This window comes from Ruditapes philippinarum, unplaced genomic scaffold (genome assembly GCF_026571515.1).
Source record: "Ruditapes philippinarum isolate M1 unplaced genomic scaffold, ASM2657151v2 ctg353_1_1_1_1, whole genome shotgun sequence".
Classification (NCBI taxonomy): domain Eukaryota; kingdom Metazoa; phylum Mollusca; class Bivalvia; order Venerida; family Veneridae; genus Ruditapes; species Ruditapes philippinarum.
The window spans coordinates 91,032-117,698 of record NW_026856948.1 but is presented as its reverse complement, the minus strand read 5'-3'; the positions used below and the strand labels follow the sequence as shown (position 1 = coordinate 117,698).

The following is a 26,667-nucleotide window of genomic DNA, read 5'->3' as shown; positions in this document are numbered from 1 at the left end:
AAATCAAATTGACTAACACATAGGTCTATCATTTGACTAATCTTTACTTAGCAAAAACCCAAGTATTTTAGCAGACTACTTTCGTTATTTGATCACGTGATATATTCGCGTCATAGGAGCAGCAAATATTATGCGCAATTTCTATTTGACATTATAGTTGGTAATATTTGTAAAACTTTAAAATGGCATTTTACTTCTAACATAATTTTGGTGAATGATTAAATAAATAAAGAAATTTTATTTATGTGCTGCAATATTTTAAAAGTTTCATTTTAATTTCGAAACTACAAAAATATTTGCATCCTTCATATCCTTGGGAAAACTCTCTTTCGGTTTTCATGGCGGATGTTATTGCAACGGGATTTTGTGTGTTCTAGCGCCGATAGGTGCTTGAATGCACATATTATCTGTGTCATATGGTGAGTGATGTAGTTATTGTTCTTTATGTCAACTTTATATTTTCATTGTATGTGCGATCATTCCAAAATATTGTGATATCTGAAAGAAAAATAGGTCAACTTTCATATTCAATTTCGACAACTCGAAAAAACACGAGATCAACATTAGCGCGTTTCATTTTATAGCTAAGTGTAGATGACGGTTTATTATTCGTTTTTTCATTATAACATTTCTGTAACTAACAGGGTATTGCATCGATAAACAAGTCTAGTTTTTAGATAGTTTCATAATGAAACTTGAATGGTGGCTTCGCGATGCGGGGTCACGTGGTTTTTAACGCTAAAACGAGGCAACATAATTTCCCATCAAAAGAAAAGTAGCCAAAAATTATAAAAATGGTGATTTTGATATTTCCTCTTTAATTCAATAGGCAGTAGCTTTTTAACAACTTTTAATATGATTCCTTTGGAAAAATAACAAAATTAAAAGTTACTTTCACATTTATGGCTTTCAAACTGAAAGTGAAAGTAGTGGCAGACTCGCTCTGGGGGCAGGGCATGAGTTTGCCCAAGAACAGGGTTAAGAGCCTTTCTGAAGTTCTAAAACGTTAGTAATGTAAAGCAGTCAATTTGCTTCCCAAAAAAATAACTTGTAAGACTTTTTTTAGGATTTTGCAAAATCACTATAGTGTTCTGCAATATATACATCAAAGGTGATATGATATCTAATTATAATTTGTTCCCTTCAAATTGGAGACTGCTGAATATCAGTGTTTCGTAGGGAAATATTACCTTTCAAAAAGGTTAAATACACATACACATATGTAAAAAAAAAATGAAAGAATTTAAATTTGACCCAAATCAATTGCTTATAATAATGTAAGATATCATTACAAAGTAAATTTAACGGCAGTCTCTTTTCCACATTCATTCGAGACCGTTGAAGACCTTCAATTGCAGGCTTTTGTAAAGTGGAACAACATGACAAATTTTTATTTTGTTATTAATTTATTGTTAGTCTTAGTAAATTTACCTTCAGTCCTTAAATATTATTTAAGATCATACAGCTGTCAAATTATAGGTAAAACACAAATTTGATTAATTGATTAACCAAATTCAAAATACTGTGAACAGGTAAACATTTGCTCTTTCTGGTTCTAAAAACATATTTAGGTGGACTTTTTCTTCAGTAAGAATTGCAACATTAACTTACTTTTTGTTTACATGTGATATATGTTTTAGCATAGGCTCGTCTGAAATTCTATATTCTTTCTGTGTATTCATACTAAATTATTGTGTTCAAGGGTCTTATCTTTAAAGGGTCTGATCCAAAGATTGACTGAAACATCCAAAATGGTTAGGTTGACTGTGATTATATGGCTGAATCAATAATTTCCTACTTTTTCCATGAAAAATTGAATATAAGTGGTTAATAATATAAAAAAGATTTTTGAATTTATGTTATTAAAATGTAAATATTAATTAATAATATATTTGGTGTCTGAAAGCCTTTATGCATAATAAAATGTCTTAAAGTTTAATTTATGTTATATAATGTAACTGTTAAATTTTAAATAAATCTAAAGGCAATGCCAATCTGCATGAAAAATTACCTTGTTTTATATGTTATAGGACACCGATATGGATGACGATTATCAGGCGGCGGATATAGAGCATGAGGGGATGAACGTGGGCATTGAACCAAGGATAACTAACCGTGCCCAGGGTGGGGTTCGCACTGACAAGACCAGGTTTATACGGCCTGTAGAGAGGCAGCGGATGAGACCATGGCTAATTGATCACCTGGATCAGAATGATATACCTGGTCTGTTACTAATTTAGTTTAAACATTATCATTTATTTAAAGCTGAAATAGTGAAACAAGTTGTTGCAACTACTTAAAAAATTTAAGTTAATGTCTTCAGAATAACTTGCTCTGATGTTGGTCCAGGAACATGGCCATGGCCCAACTAGGGCGTGAACACATAATCCTTTGGTTGGCCCAACTTGGGTGTGAACCCATAATCCCTCGGTAGATAGGTAGACACCTTAACCACTGTGCCACTGCAACCTTTGCTAATTTGTTAACTTTTTATAGTATTTATTTAAAAGTATTATATAGTGCAGTACTTATTTCCCCTTTTTGGAAATGGAACCGGGACATTCTTAATTTGGATTATTTTCTTTTAATTGTGAAACTCATAAAATTTGGGTATAAAAAGTGCCAATGCCTAATTGTTGTAATTTTAGTACCAGTAGTTATTTAACAGACAAGAGAATTAATACAAAAGTATAAAGTACAAGATGTAACATGATTCTTTGTCTATAATTATTTGTTTGTTTGTTTGATTGGATTTTACATCATGCCGACACAGTATAGGTCATATGGCGACATTCCAGCTTTACTATTGGAGGAAGACCTCTTTTATTGTGAACTGATTAACAAATTTGCACTTATAATATTCAGGGATTTTGATTTTTTTTTTTTTTTATTATTTTATAGCTGATATTCGGTCATATTCCCAATTGAAAATATTATATAATTTTCCCAATCCTCAGGAAAAAATTCCCAGTTGAAAATTACAGAATAAAAATATTGAATAACAAACAAATCTTTGAAAATAAGGATTTCTTCACTGTTATGGTGTTCAAATGTTTGAAGATGCCATCCAAGACAGTGATTCTTTGCATTCATTTATTAATCACTGCAAAATTTAAGTCATGAATATTTTCCCAATTAACAAAATAGTGCTTAAATTCCCAATTCCATGGGTATGGGTCATGTTTCCAGAATCCTGGAAAAAAAAACCTGAATATACTTATCAGTGTTTTATGAAATGAAGAAATGATAATTATTTATTATATCACTGTTTTATTAAAGTAGATTTTTGATTGAATATTCCCATGATATTTTAGGTCTAGTCTGGCAAGAGAGAACTGAAATGATATTCCGTATTTCCTGGAAACATGCTGCCAACCAATGTTTTAATATGCAGAAAGATACTAACCTGTTTGAAAGATGGGCCATACACACTGGTAAGTCAACATCACTGTTTATTCAAAAGAGATATCAAGTATTTCAGGGTAGAATAAATAATGTAGGTTGGGTCTAGAGGGGCTGTTCTGTGCACACAGTGACAAACATGGTAATAAAAAGTTATGCCATTTTCTTACTGCAAAGCACTGAGAAAATGGAGCATGCTGTCTTTAGGTCAGACCTTGTTACTTTTCAAATTTTTTTTACATAAATCATACATGCCATAACGTCCCGGGTGCCCGGGATTGTCCCGGAAATCGGATGTCTGTCCCGGAGATGTCCCGGGCATTGATTTGATCCCGGAAAAAAAATCAGGATATTTTGCAAAATTTTCATAAATTTTCTTAAATCAAATCTCGCACATTTCACCTCTCGATCGTAAAACATATTCTGACCTGGTTCACATAATACACAGGAACGTTGACACTTACAAGTTTACAATATACAGCCCCCCAATTATCGACTGTCGATTCCCCTCGGCAATAGCTTTCTTCATGCATCTGCAATTAACGTTCTCTGTTGAATTCGGCAGCGTTTAATGGTCGGGTTAATTATTGGTTTACGGCCCTTAACAATTATCGTTAATCCCCGATAATCATTAATTTTTAAGTCAATCGCTAACTTGCCGAAAGTCTAATTATTACAAACAATGTAAATATATCTATCAAATAAAAAATTAAAGGTGTTTTTATGACTGGAAGAATTGCATTACGTGACATGTAGTAATTATCACGACTTTAAGATATAACGGGTGAACAACATGGCTGCGCCCATTCACCGGGTTTATAGCCTTTTAGGGAATAAAAATGAAATAAAGAAATACTATAAAATGATAAATATGTCGACCTAAAAGACTACTTCTATAACTAGTAAGTTAACTGTTTATTATTAAAATTCAGGAGAAAGTCGTCCTAATTTAATAACGTTATACGATTGACACCCCCCCCCCCCCCCCCCCCCCCCCCCCCCCCCCCCCCCCCCCCCCCCCCCCTTTTCCACAACTGCCTACACATGTATCCATTATTGCCGCGGTGAAAAGTGTCCCGGAAAGCTGTCCAAAAATTATGGCATGTATGCATAAATCCTAGTATTAGATTGATTCTCATGTTATAGTTAACATTGGTTCACTAAAAAATCCTTCAATTAAAGTATTATTGTGTTTTTAATGAAGTACATGTATATTATACAACATGTACAAGGTTCTGCTCAAGTTTTTCAACATTTGTTACAATTTTAGGACGTCATCAAGATTCTGACCATAAGAGATGGAAGGCAAACTTCCGTTGTGCTTTAAACAGCTTGCCAGATGTCACCGAAATGAAAGAGCAAGGTGTGAAGAAGGGTAACAATGCATTTAAGGTTTACAGATTTTTGGATGAAAAAGAGGCTAAATTGAGTAAAGATGGAAAACCTCGGAAAAAGAAAGGTACACAATCTTTTTAGCTCACCAGAACTGAAACATTTGTTTCTGGTGAGCGATTCAGGGCCATCATGGCCCTCTTGTTTTAATCAATATTTTGTTACACTATGACTTTTTAGACGCTTGTTAGAAAAACGGGACATATTAATTCAGGATGTGTACTATACATTGTATATTGTTGCGAAAAAAAATGTTAAGAACTTCATATTTTATTAAATACTCTGTCTACTGTTTCCTGGAAATAAAAGACAATGGTGAATGGTAACATACAGAGCTCCAGATAATTTTTTTGGCCAAGGGGTTTTTACCCCTCAAAATTTAGAGTGAGGGGTAAAATGTAAAATCTGAAAAACTTAAGGGGTAAAATCTGTCAAAAAAGCATTTGCATTTTTTATAAGCAAATTAAACTTATTGTTTTTGTTGTTTGTTTATTTTCTTTTTTTAGAAAAACCTTTAAAAATAAAATACTGATTTAATGTGAAGCAATACAAAACGTGCCCTGTAAAGTCAGACTTCCAGAGTATACTGGAACTCAAGCTTAGGATACACAGCAAAATTATCAGGGCTTCCATTTTCAAAATTTGGAAGTCAAAGACTTCAAAATCTCTGATATTGGAAGTCACATTATATTGGTAAAGAAGGAAAAGTATTAGATTTTCGAAAGTCACATGCCAAAATGGAGGAGTAAATGACTCCAAAACTTCCACTAGTGGAAGCCCTGAAATTAATATATTTTCTAGGAGTCAATATTTTTCTTTCTTTATTTCTGTTGGCATGTAGCTTATCATGTGCGCCAGTTTGAACAATTATAGTTGAAATTAGAATTAATGAAAAATAAACAAGATTTTTTTATCTTTCCTTAAAAAAAAAGTATTGGTCTGAGAGAAAATTGTCTGTAACTGTAGACTGGGTACGAAAATATTGAGTACAAAACTGCAGGTGAAAAAGAAAATTTAATGTTATTTTGTTCCAACAACAAAAGTGAAAGAAATTAAAATATATTTTTGTTTATATTGAGACATAAGCATGTCAATAGATGCCTAAACAAACTAAATACTATGTTAACTCCTACGATAATTATCTGGCAAAAGTTTATATCGGTTGATCTACGGGAGTTACCTCCCTTCTGTACTTCCTGCTACTTTCGTTTTTAACATGCGTTGTTGACAACAGAACTTATAGTTTTCAATGCAATAAAATGGAAATATATTGTATTTTTTTGCTCAAAACATCCTCTATCTGAATATCAAATGTTTACACTTCTATTCTTTTACGCTTAAATTTTGACATACAAGCGTATTTTCATTTTGTTGTGCGTAACTTTGACGCACGAATTTTGAAAGTGATGCGTATTTTAGATTTTCTATGCGTATTTTACGCTTATACGCACGCTATCTGGAGCTCTGACATACTTTCTCATTCTTTAATGTAACACATAAGTCGGCAATAGGTTGGAAATAAATTTTATATCAAGCTGTCAGAAATATACCAGGTACATAATCAAGGTCAATTTAGCATTCAATGAGCAAGAAAATGTTTTGACAAAAAGTACACAGTTTTGCTATTTCATAATTTTACTGTTATATGGATGTTATTCAAGTGGTATTTCACATTCTTCATTTACTTCACTGAGTTAATGTTTCATATGTTTCCTTTCTAGTTCACTGTCATTTTATGTACTTGCTTTTTATCTCATTTACTTGCTTTCTATTTCGCTGATATCTCACATGCTTGCCTTCTTTTTCACTGAAATCTTATGTATTTGCTTTCTATTTCATTGATGTCCCATTTACTTAAATTTTGTTTCACTGATATTGCACATGCTTGCCTTCTTTTTCACTGATATCCCACATGCTTGCTTTCTATTTCATTGATTTTCCATTTACTTAAATTCTGTTTCACTGATCTCGCACATGCTTGCCTTCTTTTTCACTGAATTCTTATGTATTTGCTTTCTATTTCATTGATTTCCCATTTACTTAATTTTTGTTTTACTGATATTGCACATGCTTGCCTTCTTTTTCACTGAATTCTTATGTATTTGCTTTCTATTTCATTAATTTCCCATTTACTTAAATTTTGTTTCACTGATATTGCACATGCTTGCCTTCTTTTTCACTGATATCCCACATGCTTGCTTTCTATTTCATTGATTTTCCATTTACTTAAATTCTATTTTCACTGATATCTCACGTACTTGCTTTTTATTTCACTGACAATTTATGAGCTTAATTTCTATTTCGCTGAACTCCAGTGGACTAGGTTTTTATTTGATCTGATACCTTGTGTACTTATTCCTTTGGTTTTTCACTGACATTTACTGGTGTTGTGTTTTCATTCCATGCATTACATTTCTCTTTCACAAGCAGTTAATACTAGTATATTTCCTTTGTTAATGTGTTTCTTTGCCATTTCAGAACCTTTAGAATACAAAGATGACAGTCAACTTGTGAAATTTAAGGTGAGTTTTAATTAAGTTATATAGGACAATAGGGCACTTACTTAACTCAGTCCAGCTAGCTTAGGGAACGTCGGTGGTTCTTCTCAGATGCCCGTTCATGCCTGAAATAATGAACAGAAGGGCAAACAAGCTCTTCCTCCACCAGTAAAGCTCGAACGTCGTCAAATGACCTATAATGTGTCGATGTAACATAAAACCCAATCAAACAAACTTTACTCAGTAGAGAAAATATTTGATTAGTAATCCAAAATTGGCTTTTTGATCCTTGGGTAAGCAGAAGTTGATCTTGGACATGGATTTTGAATTTTTAATGGTCTTTTATTATTTTCAAGGATTCAGAAATTATATGGGAATAATAGTCGTTCACTTGTGAAGAAATTGGTAGTGATTGGTTGATAGTAATCCAGGAAAACAGGTTAGGTGGCCTGACTGCTGAGATCAGCATAAATACCAGATAGACAGACAAACAGACAATTACATGTATATTGAAAAATAAACTTTGCTGTTTTTATAAATATGCCTTGATCCACTGATTAACAACTCCACCTTCATATACAATCATGAAAATTACAAGTTTACTACATATACTATGCTGTGAGATGAGGACTGTTTATTGTATCCATATTAAAATGTCAGCATTATGAGCAACATGGTTGAACACACTGACCTAGCAGTATATACTGATTGCAGTTAGTTACGAATCCCACCATGAACTTTTGAATTCTTTTGAGGAAGCTATCCAACAAGTTTATAGAAGGTCATTGCTTGTTCTTGAGTGCCTGTTCATGTCTGAAGTTATGCACAGTGAGTGCTGTAACCTCTGGTTTTAGGTAATCTAGTCAAGTTCAGTCGACATATGTCCTTTCTGGAGTGAATGTCACTTAAACCCCAAACAAAAATGCTCTATAATGGTTGATTGGAAATTCATTATGACTATTTGTATACAGAGACATTGTCATTAACAGTGTATGGTATATTATACACTATAATACTGCATGTTTGTAACATCGCTTTTCATTGGATGATCAAGATGTTTATATATATATAGTTTTATATACACAGCTGCTGTCATGTTAATTGTTCATAAAGATTCATGACAGGTTATATGGCCGTATATAAATGGTTGCAATATAACCCATGTAGCTATATACAAATAGCTGTTTATATAGGGCCATATAACCTGTCGGAAGTGTTTATAACTAATAGAATACACCTTGTTGTAATAATTTTATGTTCTGTCTTTTTGCAGGAAGGGTTTGTGATGTCATATGACTCTGGAGAAGGTATGAGAATACTAAATTTTTATTTCATTCAGTTACATGCAATTTTGGGAAAAGTGAACAAAGATAGTTATCATATAATGTAATTTAATATATGTAAACCACCAAGGAAATAAATGTTATTAGGTAACATTGTAAATCTTTATAATCTGAACTTTTTACCCAGAAAGGTTGATGATTAGGGTTTCCAGTGTATTTCAATGTAGGGTTCCAGTGTATTTCAATGTAGGGTTCCAGTTGTGATGAAGAAAAGGACATTTTTGACATTATTTGAATAATAGATGCAACCAACGTTATTTAAATAATAAATGCAACCAACAAAAACTTTGAAAAAATTTAGGTAGATACAAAAATTGTATTGACATCTTACGATAATTTACAAAATCTAGCTCTGCAGTGTCATGTTTTCAATTAAAAAAAAATAGCATTTTAACATTCAAACAGCACAATGTTATATTGCACAATGGTTGTTTTTTGAATGTAGGAACATCTTATGAAGGAAGTGGAGCGTCTGGTTCCAGTATTCCTAACTTACATCAGCTGGTTCCCTCAGGCGTTGATATGCTTCTTGAAGCAGACAGCAAGGATAATGTACAGCCCATTGTTGGCGGTATGGACAACTTACAGGAAATACTGGCTGCTGCTACTGCATCACTAGCTGGTATATATTTATATATAAAATATCTATTTTTTAGTTCAGGTGAAAATTTGAATGAACAGTCCGACCTTGGTTATTTGACAACCCTTTATTCGAATACCCGGCATTATCTGCAGTAGATCTGCGGTCCTGTTTTATCTCTATATAAATCTATATAAATACGAAAGAATTATTACAATAAGCAATTATAATTTTATTTTTCTTAATAATAGGTATATTCTTTGGAAGGCATTATGCTAGGTAAATTATGCCAAATTGCTTGAATAGTTGACTTGACAAAAGCTATATTTATTAGAATATGTTTCAACTTTCCATACAAATCAAATAAAAACTGGAGGTGTGCTGCCTGAACAGTACAATTTTGTTGTTCAAGGAGTCATTCTATGAGTTTACTATTGGCCAAATGCTGAATGGTTGTATGTATGTACTTTTAGTTTGGAATATTTAACACTGCTATGAGCTAAGTCTTCAGTTGGTTTAAACAAATTTATTTAAGCTTGATTGCAAAACAAGTTCTTGCAACTTATATTAATCACTTTCCGTCTGCTTCATGGAACCGACCAGTACAGGTGTCATACGAAGAAACATGGTTGTGACCGGAGTATGACTCGAACCCATGATCTCTGGGTTGAGAGGCAGACACCTTAACCACAAGGCCACAGCACCCTTTGTCTTCAGTTCATATAATAGGCTTACATTTTTATTTAAACTTAAGTGATTGATCAGTGCTGTGGTTGCTTTCTCTAAAGATTTTGTTTGAAAAATTAAACTGCTGTCTTATTTAAAGAAGATATATTCTATATTGAAATAATCAAAAGTTTCATTAAATGTCACAAGGTAATTTTGAGATATATAACCTGTATATAATATACTAAGAAGTGCCATTTTACGTTGTTTGTTAAAGCTGGTGGGGATGCTGTTGCCTTGGAGAAGATCTCTATTGAGCAGCTTAGTCGTCTTGGTGAGGTGTCAAAGATGAAGCTCGATATTAGGCAGAGTGATCGAAAACGAAGAAAGAAGGAAGTTTCTGGAATTCTCAGTGAGTAGTCTGAACATGCTTTGTGTGCTTTTTGTTAAGTCTTAATAATAACTCTGAATTATTACAGACAGGGGCAGGTGTCTAACGTAAAAACCACTGACTGTACATAAACTAGCTGCATAACTTTCTTACATGATGAAATTTAATCTCTTGGCAGGATTTAAACCCTTGGCAACCACTTAGTCAGCAACATTATCCATTATCCACTAAGCTACAAAGGCTACTTGGGTATTTCTTTGGTTGCAGACCAGTAAGGTCAATTGTTATATGATTGCAGTTATTTTATTTGGCATGTAACAAAATATACCTGTCCATAGCATAAACATTCTCCTGTTCAAAATGTGTATGGCTTTTATACTGTAAACACAGGTACTGTCACTGAATAGGTTGATCTCTTTTAAAAACAGAGCAGCTCTAACTAGAATATTATATATCATGTCCAAAACTTGTTTCCAGAAGTGATTTGAAATAAGATAAACTTTAAGGCTATTTCAGTACATTGTAAACTTTTAAATGCATGTTATTCAAAGTGACGAAAGGATGTTTTTTAACAAAACTGTATTCTTTTAACAGATGTGTTTCTGTGTAATTGGTGCGAGAAAGTGTTTCCTACAAAGGTGGACTTGTTCCAGCATTTTCTCATCATACACCAGGACAAGTTGTTGTCAGGGGAAGAATATGGTGCTCGGAAACACACCCAGCCAACAGAAAAACTACAGCAAGAAATTGAGGACCTTGAGAAAAAAGTCCTGGGCTTTACACAGGATAGTTATCAGGTATTAAGAGTATAGAAAGCCTTATATGTATTCAGCTGAACAGAACAAAATTGGGTGTCCAAAATTTCACAGATTGTCATTTGTGCTTAAATTATTAAATTTAATTAATAAGTTAAAGTTGGAAGGAAGCTAAAGTGACAAAGCTGGAATTTGAAACGTTATATTTTGCATTTGTTTATTGTCATCATTGGCCTTATAAGGCTTATTACTTTAAATTCATATTGATTTTAAAATATGTGAAAACTTCAGGAATTGAAAACACAGATGATACTGGTTTACTATGAAATATTATATCAACTAAGTACAGTTAAAAATTTTAAGAAATAGTTTTAAAAGCGCATTTATTTTAGCTCAAAAGGGAATAAAACTTATATACTTCTTTCAGCATTAAATGTTTAATTTTGTGACATTTGTAATGTTTATATATAAAGATAACCCTTCTCTTAAGTGGAAACTCCCTTTTTACTAGGATTGATTTATGTATGAAAAAATTGAGCCGCATGTAAAATTAATGTGATCCAGGATTATTGATTGAAGCAAATATTTTTATATATAACAAGTTCACACAGGTCCTGAAAAGTGCTTAAAAACATGCCAAGTTTAAAGTTTAATTCCATTGAACAGTTTTAATTCTGCCTATATGTCTATATGAAAACTCCAGAAAAAATGCCCTTAAAAACGGCTTGATTTGAAAATACATCCTTGAAAATCTCTATTTTTTGTAGAAATAACAGTCATTATCAATGAAATAAGAAATAAAAATCATTTATGTTAAAAATGAAAAGTAGAACTTTGCCGAAAATATGTTAGGAATGTAAATGAGTACAAAATAAACAGAAAATGTGTTCTACGTCCTCGATATTGGTATACATATGTAAAACTTCATCACCTTTACATTACTGGTTTTCATGAGTATAAACAAAAGTAAACCTTGAAAACTTTGGTTTAAAAATGTATTTAGAATGTAAAAATGTAAATTCCAAATAAAGTTGCTTCAGATTATTGATTTGTAATAAAAAAAATTGATGTTTGAAATGCCCCTTGCTGAGTGCTGGCGAGTATGGCGAAGATAAGTGAAATTGACGGTATGGGAGAAAGTGACAGTGCATAGAGAAGTAAAGAAACAGCCACCAGGAAAACGCAGGATAATCACTTTGATATGTTGTCTAAAGTGTACAATTTGCTTTTAGACAGAAATCTTAAAATTTTTGTTGGACACTGATTGTAAGCACAAAATTTATTGCGGGACTTCTTGAAAATACAAAATTGGCAAAAAAAGTCTTTGAAAAGATCTTAAATTTAGTTGACAGATTTTTGTTTGAACCCTGTTAAGCATAAAATCACAGTTTATTTTCAAATTTTCTTTGTTTTTCTGTTACAGAATGAGTCGGAGGAGGTAATAGAAGATGGCCAAGTGGTTGATTTATCCTCAAATAATTCAATGACAAGTTCAGAAGTTTATATAGAGGATCAAGTCTTGGACCTCTCTGTGGCTGGTGCTCTTGCCAAACACCCTCAATCCCAGATACCAGAAGTTGCCCTTGACTTGTCAATGAGTACATCTAAACAGAAGACAGGCCAGAAAAGTACTGTTTCGAAAATGGTACAAAAACGTAGGCGATCAAATGCCACAGATGGAGATTACTCAAACAAATTTGGAAATTATGGCCTGGCAGGTGAACCACGTACAAAACGCCAGTTGTCATTGTTACTTAAACGTAAGGAAGAGGAAGAAGAAAAGGCAAGAAAACATGCCGAAGCACAGCATTCAATGGAAGATCTTGTTCATGCTGAAATACTTATTTCCCTTAAAAGTGGATCAAAAGATGAAAATGAGACTGAAAGTATGGAACTTGAAAATGGTGATGAAAAGGATGGGAAAGAGGATAAGAAATCTCTAACTTCAGAAATAGAACAGACTGAAGGTGGGTTAAAGGAGATGGGTGAACAAGATGGTATAAAAACTGAAGCAGTGGAGGAAGAAGAGAAACTTGATGATGAGACAGAAGAAGTTGAGGAGGAAGTTATTTCTATGGAAAATGTGTTTTACATGGAGCTTAATGATGGAAGCAAAGTAGCTATTTCAAAGCAAGTAGAGATACCACTTTCAGACCCAGAAAAAAGTGATGAAGATGAAGCCAAAAACAAGAATGGTGTCACTGTATTACATGAAAGCGTAGATAAATCAGAAGATCACATTGTTAAACAGAGTGAGCAGGATAATAGTTCAGGAAAGCCATACAAATGTGCTTTATGTCCCCAGAGATTTGAGGATCCAAAAGAATTGTTAACTCATGTTTCAGTTCACAAAACCGAATATAAGTGTTCAGTCTGTATGAATGTAATGACAGATAAAGATGTTTACCTCAGCCATATTGAGTCTCATCTCCCTGCTGGAAAACATGGTCACATATGTGATGTTTGTAATGTTCATTTTTCAACTGTTGAAGAACTGCAGAAACACAATAAAAGTCATGAGTCTGGCACTAAGTTATACAAGTGTGGAAACTGTGGGAAAAACTACCAAACAGTGAAAGAATGTGTTAATTGTGAAATATGTCTTCAAGCAAAGGGTAAAGTGAAAGAAGTTGCAAGTAAAGGTTCTAAGTTAGAACTAAAAGTTGTCCTTAATGATATAAGTAAAACTAAACCGGTAGTAACAAAAGTTGGTAAATCTGTAAATGAAAAAGGTGCTGCAGAGGCAGGTGATGTGGCTAAAAGCATTTCTGATATTGAAAGACAGGATGATTTAAAAGAAAAAATTCATAACACCGGTCAAAAAAACTTGAAAGGTGAACCAGTGATAACCCCGGTCGCTGGTTCAGAAAACCTTACGGGCATTATCAGCACAGTTATTGCAGATAAAAATAATGTTTACTTAGACAAGCAAGACACTTCATCGAGAAAATGTTTATCACAAGAATCATTTGAACTACCCATGGACTGTTTAGAAGACAACTGTGAAGAAGTAAGACCAAAAGATGTCAAAAATGATGTTGTTGATGGTGAAAACAGTGAAAAAATGTTAGAAAATATGAAAACAGAGGTTCAGGTATTCCCTAAAGAAAATAAAATTGTTGAAGAGATAGACAAAAATGTTTTAAAACCAGTGTCATTGGCAGAAAAAGTAACAAAGACAAGTAGCGATGTTATTAATTTTACTGAAATTAAAGAAGTGAAGAAAGAAAAGCTTAAAGTTGCTGAAAATGATTTTGTTGAAACATCCACAACTGAAGAGAAATTAGCCAAGGGAATGCTTCAGAAGGAACAGAAATGTAGTCAATGCCAAGAAACATTCAAATGTGAAGAAGACATGATTAAACATATGCAATCTCATAAAGAAACCATTGAGGATAAAATTGGGAAGAATATCTTCCATTGCGGAATATGTGACTTAAAACTTAATATAAATGATGTAGAATCTCATCTACAAACTCACAAAGCCTCTAAGCCTGGTAAACCATGCTGTGAAGAAATTGATGATGATAAATGTACGTGTGTCATTTGCAAAGAAACTCTTCCAGCGAATAGACTGGACACTCATTTGAAGTCGCATTCTGTTTATGACCTTTCAAAATCACAAAATGTAATGCTTACTCAAAGATTAGTATCAACCAGAGTTGGCATGGGTAAAGGTAAAATGCCATTTATTTGTAATTTATGCAGTTATAAGTTTGCAACTTTTGCAGATCTAAAGCTGCATGTGAAAACACACCTTGGTCCAAGAATTTGTGTTGAAGACTCAAAGACAGAGATTAAAAATGAAAAAACAGATTCAATCAAGAAAGAAGTTGTTAATAAAAAAGCAAGAGGAAAGAAAAGAAAAGACACGGATGAGAAGAGAATCACAGGGAAGCGACCAAAAGGAAGGAGATATAAACTAAGTTCTAAGGTCTTGAAAGTGAAAGGCAAACAAGATGTAAAGGTGAAGAATGAAGATCAAAAAGATATTAAAGTAAAAGCATCTCCTACAATAACTGCTGCCTTAAAAAGTGGACCAAAATATAGCCTAAGCACTTTAACAGAAGGTCAGGATGCAAAACATATCAAGCATTCATCTCAGGCCAGACAGAAAGGTGATTCATCAATAGCACAGATAGTTCAACTTGAAAAAGGGTCTGTTGTAGTACTAAATAATGGTGAAATGGTTGTGAGAGAAGAGGATAAGGACAAACAGAAAGATTTGAAAAGAAAAAATAAAGTACAGCTAGAAACTGTCTCCACGAAAAAACACAAATCCACAAATGAAAATCTCTCAGAACTAAATGATTCTTATGGAAAAAAACTGGTCAATAAACCTGATGATGATGGTAAGAAGGAAAGTTCTGTTGAAAGTTTTGGAGTTAATAATCAAAGTAAAAACATTCAGCAACAACAGTTTGTCAAAACAGAGCCTACAGGATCAGTGAATGTAATTTCACCAGCCTCATCAGCGGAATTAATTGATAAAAGCAAGGCTGGAATGAATGCAAAGGCTGCTACCTTGTACAGACTCCAGCAGAAGATATTGCTTGTTAAGGAAGGAGGTGTCAAAGTAGCAACACCAGTGTTAAGTCCTTTAACAGTTACAGTTGTATCCAGTCACTCGGACTTGGTTACTCAAAGTAGACCATTGACCAGACAAGCGATCAGTGGAGTCACAAAACCAACAGTCTTGGCAATAAATAAATCATCAATGATACCATGTGCTTCAGCAGGCAAGACACAAACAATAAAAGGATTAGTAAAAAATCAAAGTATACCAACTCCGTCTGTTCATGTTGGAAATGAATCTCATAAACAAGAACCAAATGTTCAATCAGCTCTTTCACAGACTCCATTATCATTGAGCACAAAGTCATTGAACAATACAGTGGTATCCACTGCTTCTCCACAGGCCTATATTCTGAGTTTATCATCTGCAATACCTGTCAGCACTGTTTCCCCAATTCCTGTTGCCTTTCCACAAACAACTGGCATCAACCTTCCAGTATCAGCTTTGGCCAGCCGAGTTTTGAAAATGCACACTACTGGAGCTAGTACTGCTGCAGTTTCGTCCTCTGTCAGTTTGTCATCTACTTCTCTACCAGTTTCGTTAGTTGGATCTTTGCAGAACCAGTCTCTTATTCTAACTAGAGTTACCCCAGGTGTTCCTGTAATGGCATGCAATTCCAAACAAACAATGACAGGTGTCACTTCAATCAATACAGCGCCATCAAACATTTTAACAAGTATGACTTTACAACAGCAGCAGCAACAACAACTCAATATGCTGAAGACAGTGATTGGCAGAGTAAATCAACCATCTATAGTTAACAAACCAGCAATTTCACCAGTTTTGATTACACAGGGAGGTTTGCAGCAGTCAGCACCTAGTTCAGCAAAGTTTCCCTTTTCAAATATAATATATGCTCCACAAACTAGCAGTGAAATCCAGACAGTAGACACGGCAAAAGCAGTCAGTACTACAAAGCCCCAATCATACCAATTGATGTGGTTACCAGTTGGTCAGCAAGCTCCCCCAGTTCAAATGAAGCCTTCAGCCAGTGTAACAGAAGCTGCACCTAAGCGTCAATTTGAGCAAAGTCTCTGTTTGGAAAACACTGTTTTGGGAGCTAAGTTGAGAGCCAAGAGTTCCCCAGCATTTAACCAGACCAGAGCCAGTCACTGTAGTACAACCCAACAATCGGGAAAGGTTTTTTCCCCACCATCTGTAACACCAACCTCCTGTTCGGCAACTTTTTCTTCAAAGGAGAAAAGTCCATTGGCTTTACAGGTTTCATCTAACTCGACATTACAAAGTCCAGATGATGTAAAAGTTTTGTCAAACAAATCGGCAATTCAGATTTTAGCTGGCATGTCAGAAAGTGGGCTGTGCTTAGCATGTGCTATTTGTAAGCAGTCACTGAGTAACATAGAACAGATTTCCACCCATATTTGTAAACTCTCTTTTGAAAATACATCTCTAAAAAAAGTAATGCCACCTTCTAAAGAAAAGAAGTTAGAGACTGTTACAGAATCAACAGAAGCTGGTACTACTTTAGAATCAAAGGCTGTAAACAGTATCTCAGTTTTGAAAGAAGGAAAAGTGACCACACCTTTGTCACAATTACCAGTTAAACTATCTACCTTGCCATCCACAACTGTAAGTGAGACACCTGTTTCCACAACAACAACAACAACTAACTTGCCTACTCAAAAGTCTGCAGTTACAACATTTGTTGAAAATGTACCAAAACCATGTATAGATGCTGCAAATGAATCTTTCATAAAGTCTAAATCACTGGCTAGTTCAACTGAAGCTGTTGACTTGGTCAAAGCTGTTGCAAAAGATTCTGAACTGGAAAGTGAAATTGAAGTAAACATGCCAAGTGAAGATGATTTGAATGTTTGTGGCAAGGATGAAGATGAAATCGATGCAGAGGGGAACCTTCCTGAGGTTGATATACAAAAGGGATCTTATTTTAGTCAGACTTTGACAGGGAAAACAACACCTAAAGTAGAACAAGTAATTACACTGTACCCATGTGTGATTTGTAAGAAGACATTCACATTGGAGAATTTCCGTAAGCATGCTAAAAAACATATAATGGATTCAAGCATGGCGGAAGTAACCTACCAGGATGATAACCTACCTTTAATGGCGGGAGAGGAAAACTGCCCTCCTGGAGAATTGGCTATGAGAAGAATCAGCAAACCCACTGAGAGTTCAAGGAAAAGTGATATCTACATGTGTTGCTTCTGTTTCATAACCTATGATCATGAAACTACTCTCTCTCAACATTATACAACAGCTCATCCCACAATGACTGACTACTTATGCCCAGCAGATAATTGTGCACAAATATTCTTTGATGTGCAAGGTTGTGATAAGCATTATGCATTGAAACACCAGCATGAGTGCCGATTTTGTCTTCAAAGATATCGCACATATGTAGAATTTCAGGCACATATTGTACAGCATTACAAGAACAGAACATTGACATATTTTTCATGTTTGAAATGCAGAACACGATTTGCAAATAAAACTGCTTTCTATAGACATTGCAGATCAGCTCTGTCAAGTGGATGTCCGATATCCTATTTGGAAAAGCGCATTAATTGCCAACAGTGCCAATGCTGTTCAATAAATTTCACAAGTAACGAATGTCTTAAGTTACATTTCAAACGCAAATTCTATCAAGGAGTCACATTTAGATGCTGCGTCTGCAGAGAGGCTATTTGTACTATAGAAGATATTGTGAATCATATGTCGAACCATTTTCCAATCTCTGATGATAAACAGGTGTGTTTCTGTCACATCTGCTGTGTTATTTTCCCATATAAGTCTGTTCATTCGCATCATTTGTCTTCATCAGATCATATTCGTGCTGAAACATTGCACCAGCGCCTGCTTGACAAATACAATCATGTAGTGAAAAATGATGACAATGTGAAATTGCCAGACAGCATTGAAAAGGAGACGGACAATGTTCTCCAAAATGAGAGAATATCTGAAGATGGCAAAGTTGAATCTGAAACTATATTGACAGATAACTGTGGAAATCACAAAGGTGGTAAAGTTTCTGAATCATCTGTGTTTTCATGTAAATTGTGTGATGTTTGTTTTAAAACATCATTTGACTTAAAGCAGCATGAAGTTATTAGCCATGCCAGTACAAGACCAGTAATAAAAAGATTTATATATAACTCTGGAGGGACATATATACAAAACTACCGTAAGCGTAGTGCGAGAAAGAGTATAGTTTGTGAATTTTGTGGGAAAAGATTTTTTCATATTAATGATCTGCGTTCACATATAAACATTTCTCATAATGATGAGCTGTTGTTAGCGTGTAAAAACCCTGATTGCATAATGAAATTTAACAGTATTTACGAGTATGATGTCCATGTATGCAAAAGCCTATCAAAAGGAAAGGATATTGCAGATGTATCGTGCTCGATGGTAGATGCAGGCCAACCTTCCGTGAAGAGTATGAAGGAGTACATGCTTCAGTATTACGTAGAAGATTGTAAAGAATTACTAGATACAGTGGCCACCACTGTTGAGAGTGTTCAGGAACACCTTGGTGACCATTTCTCGTGCCAGTATTGTGACAAGCGTTTCCATAGTTGCGAACAATTAAAGTTTCACCTCATAAATCAACACACGGAAATATTGGCACAGTGCGTTGATTGTATGGAATATTTTTTTCATCAGAGCACTTTATTGGAACACAGACGGGAATGTGCTGTTAAGGGGTTTTCGGACGAAGATTTCCACACGAAAAAGAAATTACTAGGTTGCCATGTCTGCTTTAACTCATTTTTGTATATCTTGGGACTTTCAAAGTACTTGCGGGATTTAAAATTCTTGTCAGAGAAGTATAAATCAAGTGGATCTAAGTGCTTTTCAAGAAAAGGTGTGTTTGATTTGAAACATGAAGGGGAATGTGGCATAGAAGAGAATAGCACAGTTCCTTTTAACAATTCAAGGAAATTTGTTTGCATCAGTTGCAAAAATGAATACTGCAATGCTGAAGACTTCTTCATATGTATGCAGTCACGACTGACCACGGAAAGGAATAGGGAGATAGAAGAAGAAGCTAACAAGGCAGGGTCAAATAACGAATCTCTTAGGTACACGGTGGTTGAAGGTGATGACGGAAGCGTGTCATTGTTCGGAAAGTCTCAGATCGATTTGAAGAATGTGTTTTCCTGCAACGAGTGTGAAAGCATTGTGTGTTACCAAGATGGTGGAATTTGCTCGGCAAGTCTGAATCACCCGTGTACTGGAAATAACACATTGATCAATGAAAAAAGTATTTGCTGACCTGATTTCGTTATGTGCGTGAAATGCAGTATCTTGATAATAGGTAGACTTTATGAATAAGCAAGTGCAAAAGACTATGGCTTCAGTGTATATATGTGTTTATTGAAGTTACCTCAGTTGAAGTATGGTGCATCAAGTCAAAGATGTGTGTCAATGAAAAATACTCTTTAGCAGTAGTTGAGCAGACTATATATAATTGACTTACTCTGAAATTCAGAATATTTCGGGTTTTCCAAGCTAATCCCAGGGTACGTGTGTGTATACAAACTCAAAATTACAGTTATATGTTACTTACAAAAAATAAGTACAACATATGGATTTACCTATTATGACGGTAAAAGTTTGTTTGTATCATGGGTTTAGTTTTGAAAAGTCCAGATATGCCAAGTTGCAGACAACATCTATTTAGACTGATTTCGAGAGAAATGATTCTTTATGCTGTTCATAAGGTGTAAATTTAAAGTACAATTCTTCATGATTTGTTAACGATAAGTACATACCAATAATGAAGACCATACCTAACTAAATAATGAAAATAGTGCTGAATTTTCTGGAATTGCATGATGGGTCAAATTACTACAGGTTTAGCTTATATGCTTTATGACAACTGGTCTATTGCTATAGACCAAACTATATGCTTGTATAAATGATTTGTTTTATTGATCCTAAATTTTGTTAAGTTAAAACTCTTGACCAGAAGCAAATTTTTATTACATTAAGAAAAAGGACTTCGATGAAATTATAAACAAAATTTTGCATTTTTAGCTCACCTGTCACAAAGTGACAGGGTGAGCTTTTGTGATCACTTTTCGTCTGTCGTCTTTCCGTCGTCCGTAAACTTTTACTTTAAATGACATCTCCTCATAAACCACGAAGCCAATTTCATCCAAACTTCACAGGAATGTTCCTTTGGTGGTCACCTTTGAAAATTGTTCAAAGAATTTAATTCCATGCAGAACTCTGGTTGCCATGGCAACCAAAAGAAAAAACTTTAAATATCTTCTTCTAAGAAACCAAAAGAGCTAGAGCTTAGATATTTGGCATGAAACATCTTCTAGTGAGTGTCTACCAAGTTTGTTCAAATAAAAGCCCTCGGGTCAAAATTGGCCCGCCCCAGGGGGTCATTGATTTTCCCTATATGCATATAGTAAAAACTTAAAAAATCTTCTTTTAAAGAACCCAAAGAGCTAGAGCTTAAATATTTAGCATGAAACATCTTCTAATGGGTGTCTACCAAGTTTGTTCAAATAAAAGCCCTGGGGTCAAAATTGGCCCGGCCCTAGGGGGCCATTGATTTTCCCTATATGCATATAGTAAAAACTTTAAAATCTTCTTTTAAAGAACCAAAAGAGCTAGAGCTAAGATATTTAGCATGAAACATGTTCTAATGGATGTCTACCAAGTTTGTTCAAATATGAGCCCTGGGGTCAAAATTGGCCCCGCCCCGGGGTCATTGATTTTCCTTATATGTGTATAGCAAAAACTTAAAAAATCTTTTTTGAAAAAAACCAAACTCAAATAGCTAGAGTTAAGATATTAAGCACAAAGCATCTTCTAGTGAGTGTCTGCAAAGTTTGTTCAAATAAAAGCCCTGAGGTCAAAATTGGCCCAATCCCCGGGGACATTGATTTTCCTTATATGTGTATAGCAAAAACTTAAAAATCTTCTTTGAAAAAACCTGAATAGCTAGAGTTTAGATATTAAGCATGAAACATTTTCTAGTAAGTGTCTACAAAGATTGTTCAAATAAAAGCCCTGGGGTCAAAACTGGCCCTGCCCCAGGTGTGTCATTGTTTTTATCTATATGTGTAAAGAAAAAACTTGAAAAAATCTTCTTTTAAAAAACCCAACGAGCTAGACCTTAGATGTTTAGCATGAAACATCTTCTAATGGGTGTCTACCAAGTTTGTTCAAATAAAAGCCCTGGGGTTTAAACTGGCCCCAGTCCAGGGGCCTATATACAGATGAGCGCATTCAGGGCCATCATGGCCCTCTTGTTTTTCTTTCTCGAGTAAAGAGGATTCTATATCTAATATACATGTATTTTAGAGTAAAAACAGTGTGTTTGAGATGGACATTTAAAGTTGTAATGCTGTAATATGGACATTTATACCACAGTGAGTTCAATAAGTAAAATAATGTCTCAACTCTCAAGGGAAGTAAGGGTTTAACCACAGCATGTTTTTAATGTATTATAATTATAAACTTAGGGTAATCATTTGTGATACTTATGTCATGATATCATCATAATAAAGACAATGAGTTGCATCATTAATGACATCACCTGATGATTCTTTTTTATGTTTTATTATTTTTTTTTGGTATTTTTATATTTTGTTGTCGAAAAAATATAGTTTGTATGTATGTGTTGCCATAATTATGAGGTAGATGTAAAATGAATGTAATGACACTTCTGTAAGAAATGTTAGTAAGATACGTAAAGGTAATGTCTGATAACAATTTTCTAGGCTTTTTATTAAAGCAGCATGCCCACTTCAGATTTTTGTTTATTTCTGCGAAAGCATTAAATGATAGGTTTAATAAATAATGTTGCCAAGTTATTTAACCTACACTACCTTACTTGCTGTCCATAGAATTAGCGTGTCAAAATATGCAAAAAACATTTTTCATTTGGGTAAAATTAAAAAGATTCTTTCATTGGGGTAGAATTTTAACTATAGAAACAGTAAGTCTGTCAAATTTTAAACATTTCTAGTTTCACCTGAATTATGAAAAAAAAGAAAATTTATTCACGTCAAAATATGCAAAAAATTGTCATGCTCCATTTGTTAAATAAGGTAGACTTTTAGTGATAAAGTTAATAAATTCTGCCATACTCATAATTCTGTGAAATATCTAGTTTGGGAATATAAATTATTTATAAAATTATATTTCTCAAGTTTGCTTATTGAAAATTTCTTTCAACTGTCAGGAAACAATTGGCCCTTTAGGTAAAGTCTATATAGTATGTGAAATTCTTGCATATTCTATAATAATATATTTGCAAATATTTAATTTTATTGATGTGTATTTTGTCTCAAATGGTCTATAGAAAGTTGTCTTTGCCAAGTCAACTGATTAATAACTTAATTTCTTCTCTTTTTTCGCACCATTAGATTTTAAAATTTTAGGTAGTTTCCTTATCAAAATACTTGTACTAAGAAAACTCTAGTCAAAAGAAAATGTATTACTGCATTAGAATGCATTGTAGAAAGAAATGTTAGTTATTTCACAGGAACTAAAAAAAATCAGTTAAGTCATGTTTCCTGTAAAAACAATACCCCATTCCGATATATAATGTGTTCACATATATTGGGATAGGATATTTTTATAGTAAATCAAACTTCACTGCAATTATTGATAAAGTTTCTGTGCTTATTTAAAGAAATACCGTAAAATTCCTATTTAAACGCCCCTTCCCTAATAAAGGCCCAACACCTAAGTTTTTTTTAATCTACTCATCAGTGATGAACTCAAAGAGTAAATCAATAATTTTTATAGGAACCAAAAAAATGTATCCTATAAACTTTAAAACTTTAATGTTATTATGAAAACTTGTTTAACACCAAGCATATAATTTACAATGATTTTTTGATTTAGGAAAAACTGTGTTTTAAAATAATGCAGCCCCTTTCAAAAATGTTTAACCCCTGGGGCATTTAATAGGAATTTTACGGTAATTATGGCATGTTAAGGTTACCAGTCCATCTTTAAGCAAAGATATTTTTATACCGTATTTAACATAGGATAATCATCTTACAAGGAAAGAAATTGTACAGTTGCTGTATGGAGTTTGACTCTTATTACAGATTTATGAATTATACATACCGGGTACTTGTAGAATATAATTATATTGTAACAATGTATGTAAATAGATTTTTATAATCGTCTGTATATATTGCATAGAATAAACTAGAAAAATGAAGGTTTTCCTATTTTTTCTTGCAGAGTAAGATATGTTCCATAGTCTGTTGAAGGAAAGCTGCATAATGTCATCTTATTAGAGGCCCATTATGCCTCAGAAATACTTCATTTTTATTTCGCAAAAGCTAGCTTTTTATTTTTGGTGTACATTATTGTATTCAAAAAGTTACTCATTGGCCAATTACCAGAACCATCTTTTTTATCGCAATAAGTACAGTTAAAGCGAGCTAATATTTTGTATTGAAGCCAAAATACTAAATATTTTGTATTGAAGCCAAAATACTACTTTACCTATATTTTCCTTTTACTATGACAAATTATTAAACACTTGTATCATAGTTTGGAGACCTTTCTGTTGAAAATGTGTCAGGGTTAAATCGTATACATAAACATGCACAGTGCGTTAACTGGAGTGCGGGTATTAGTTACCCGCACTCCAGAGCATGCCCATTGATTGGCTCATTTTTGCTGGGGTTTACATATTGTGACGGCAGAGAAAGGTAAAGCGACAGAAATATCATATTCAGATGTTCGTTCATTGGTTCATTTTTGCCGGGGTTTCATATTGTGACAACAGGGAACGTGTGTTTATGTTTGACTATGATACAAAAGAGAAAGAACACCAAAACACTCGGTAATCTGATTATAACTCGGGGGGCTACGCCCCCTCGTACAAATCAGATAACCTCGTGTTTCGGTGCTCTTTCTATTACTTGTATCATAGTTTGGGGACCTTTCTGTTGAAAAAGTGTCCGAGTTAAATCGTATATATATACATGCACAGTGCGGTAACTGGAGTGCGGGTATCATTTACCCGCACTCCAGATAATGCCCGTTGATTGGTTCATTTTTGCTGGGGTTTACTTATTGTGACGGCAGAGAAAGGGAAAGGGGCAGAAATATCATTATTCAAATGCTCGTTAATTGGTTCATTTTTTCTGGGGTTTCATATTATGACAACAGGGAACGTGCTGTCATGTTTGACTATGATACAAAAGAGAAAGAACACCAAAACACTCGGCAATCTGATTTATACTCGGGGGCTACGCCCCCTCGTACAAATCAGATAGCCTCGTGTTTCGGTGCTCTTTCTATTACTTACCGCTACTTTTTTTAAGTAATGAGCATCTATCTTCTCTAAAACCATTATTTAAACATTATAAAATAATTATTCATGTCTGCACTTGCTAAAGAAGTAAAAAATTATTTGTTTCTGAGGCATATTGTGCCTTTAAGTACAGCTTTAAGGTAGTATCCAAATCTGGAAACAGTGCTCCTCAGAACAAAATTACATGGAAATTGCAGACTCGGTTTGAGTCTGTACACGAGGGATAATGAGGGCTTACTAGCTATATGTAATCTGTGGAATTGTTCCTTCAGGACATCAACACTCCCTTTTATCTTCATAACTGAGCTGCGTCATGACAAAACCAACATAATGGGTTTGCGATCAGCATGGATCCAGACCAGCCTGCGCATCCGCGCAGTCTGATCAGGATCCATGCTGTTTGCTATCAGTTTCTCTACTTGTAATATGGTTTGTAAGCGAACAGCATGGATCCTGATCAGACTGCACGGATGCGCAGGCTGGACTGGATTCATGCTGGTCGCAAACGCATTATGTTGGTTTTGTCGTGACCCGGCTCATATATGTACAACTGCTGATATTAGTTGCATTCTCAGTTGGTATCCAGAAAATTTAAGAAAAGTTTCCCTAATCCCTGCTGGAATCAAATGTGACTGGACTTTGCCACCAGTATAGAGCCAGGTCAGCCGTATACTATTGGTTTTGCTAACCTTTAAGTTTTCATCTCAATGTCCAACAAATTGATAATGGACAGATAGAAAAATGTTTGCAGCAGGTCTTAGTCTTCATCTTGATGTCCCACAAATTGAAAATTGGACAGTTGTAAAAATGTTTGCAGGACAAGCCCATTTAAGAAATTTAGCAGGTTAAGGCTTTAGACAATTTCTTTTAGTGACAAGTAAGATCTCAATATAAAATGAATGTTCACAGTATGACGAAATAGTACTTGATATTGGAAGGTAACCCTCCTGCTTGATTTATACAGTAACTTCATCCTGCTTTGGCATCAGGACACCCATGTCGAGATTGATTACATATTGATTTGAAGTTAAACAGTTCTTGTAGTTCATGACTAATATTTGTATGCAAAGTGTAACTTGTTCCATGACTCTTTAGTCCTAGGACTCGTTTTATAAGAGGTAAGTTTTGAATCAGTATAATCCTTGTCTCAATCAAATGGTGCCAGCTTATGCACCAAGAGACACTAGGTCTTCCTCCTCCAGTAAAGCTGTAAGAACATTGTATGACTTTTATGGTGTTGGTGCGAGTTAAATCCCAACTGGTTGTAGTTTGGTTATTATAGGCACATCAAAAATATTCAGCGAAAATTGATCTAGATCATCATCTTAGATTGCATTATCAGACAGGATTATCTACTTTTTACACTAGTGCTAGAAAATCCTGTCTTACACTCCAGTGTAAAAGTGTAAAACATGTCACATGTTTATGAAAATTCCCAAGCACCTTTTATGAATGAATTGCGTTAATAGGATAACATCAATTTGCCGCTATGAATGAACTTGTAAATTCATATATACTCTTGATTAAATACTACAATAATAGTGCCGAATAAAGATATTACTTTTCACAAAGTTTGTTTTATATGTTATACCGGTATACGTGGGAAAAAGAATCAAACATCAGGTGTAGTCACAGATGGAAATATCAAGCTCTTTGGTAACTGCAGTCTTGTTACTGCCATAACCAATTATTTTTCAGCTAGAATTTTTGGTCAGTGCCCAGAGCCAGTGCAAGGTTCTTTTCAACATTTCTCTCATAGCTGATTCAAAAATTAT

The 26,667-nt window shown here is 34.2% G+C and overlaps 1 protein-coding gene across 1 annotated transcript; it reads left to right on the top strand.

Annotated features, from left to right (window-relative positions):
• Positions 1–56: 56 nt before the first annotated feature.
• Positions 57–23,785, top strand: LOC132748234 (uncharacterized). The gene is made up of 10 exons (XM_060737797.1): positions 57–419; positions 2,031–2,223; positions 3,315–3,434; positions 4,673–4,861; positions 7,273–7,316; positions 8,566–8,599; positions 9,081–9,257; positions 10,159–10,293; positions 10,867–11,069; positions 12,451–23,785. Exons 1-10 carry the CDS (start codon positions 417–419, stop codon positions 19,858–19,860), a joined length of 8,508 nt encoding a protein of 2,835 aa, XP_060593780.1. The 5' UTR covers positions 57–416; the 3' UTR covers positions 19,861–23,785.
• Positions 23,786–26,667: the final 2,882 nt, after the last annotated feature.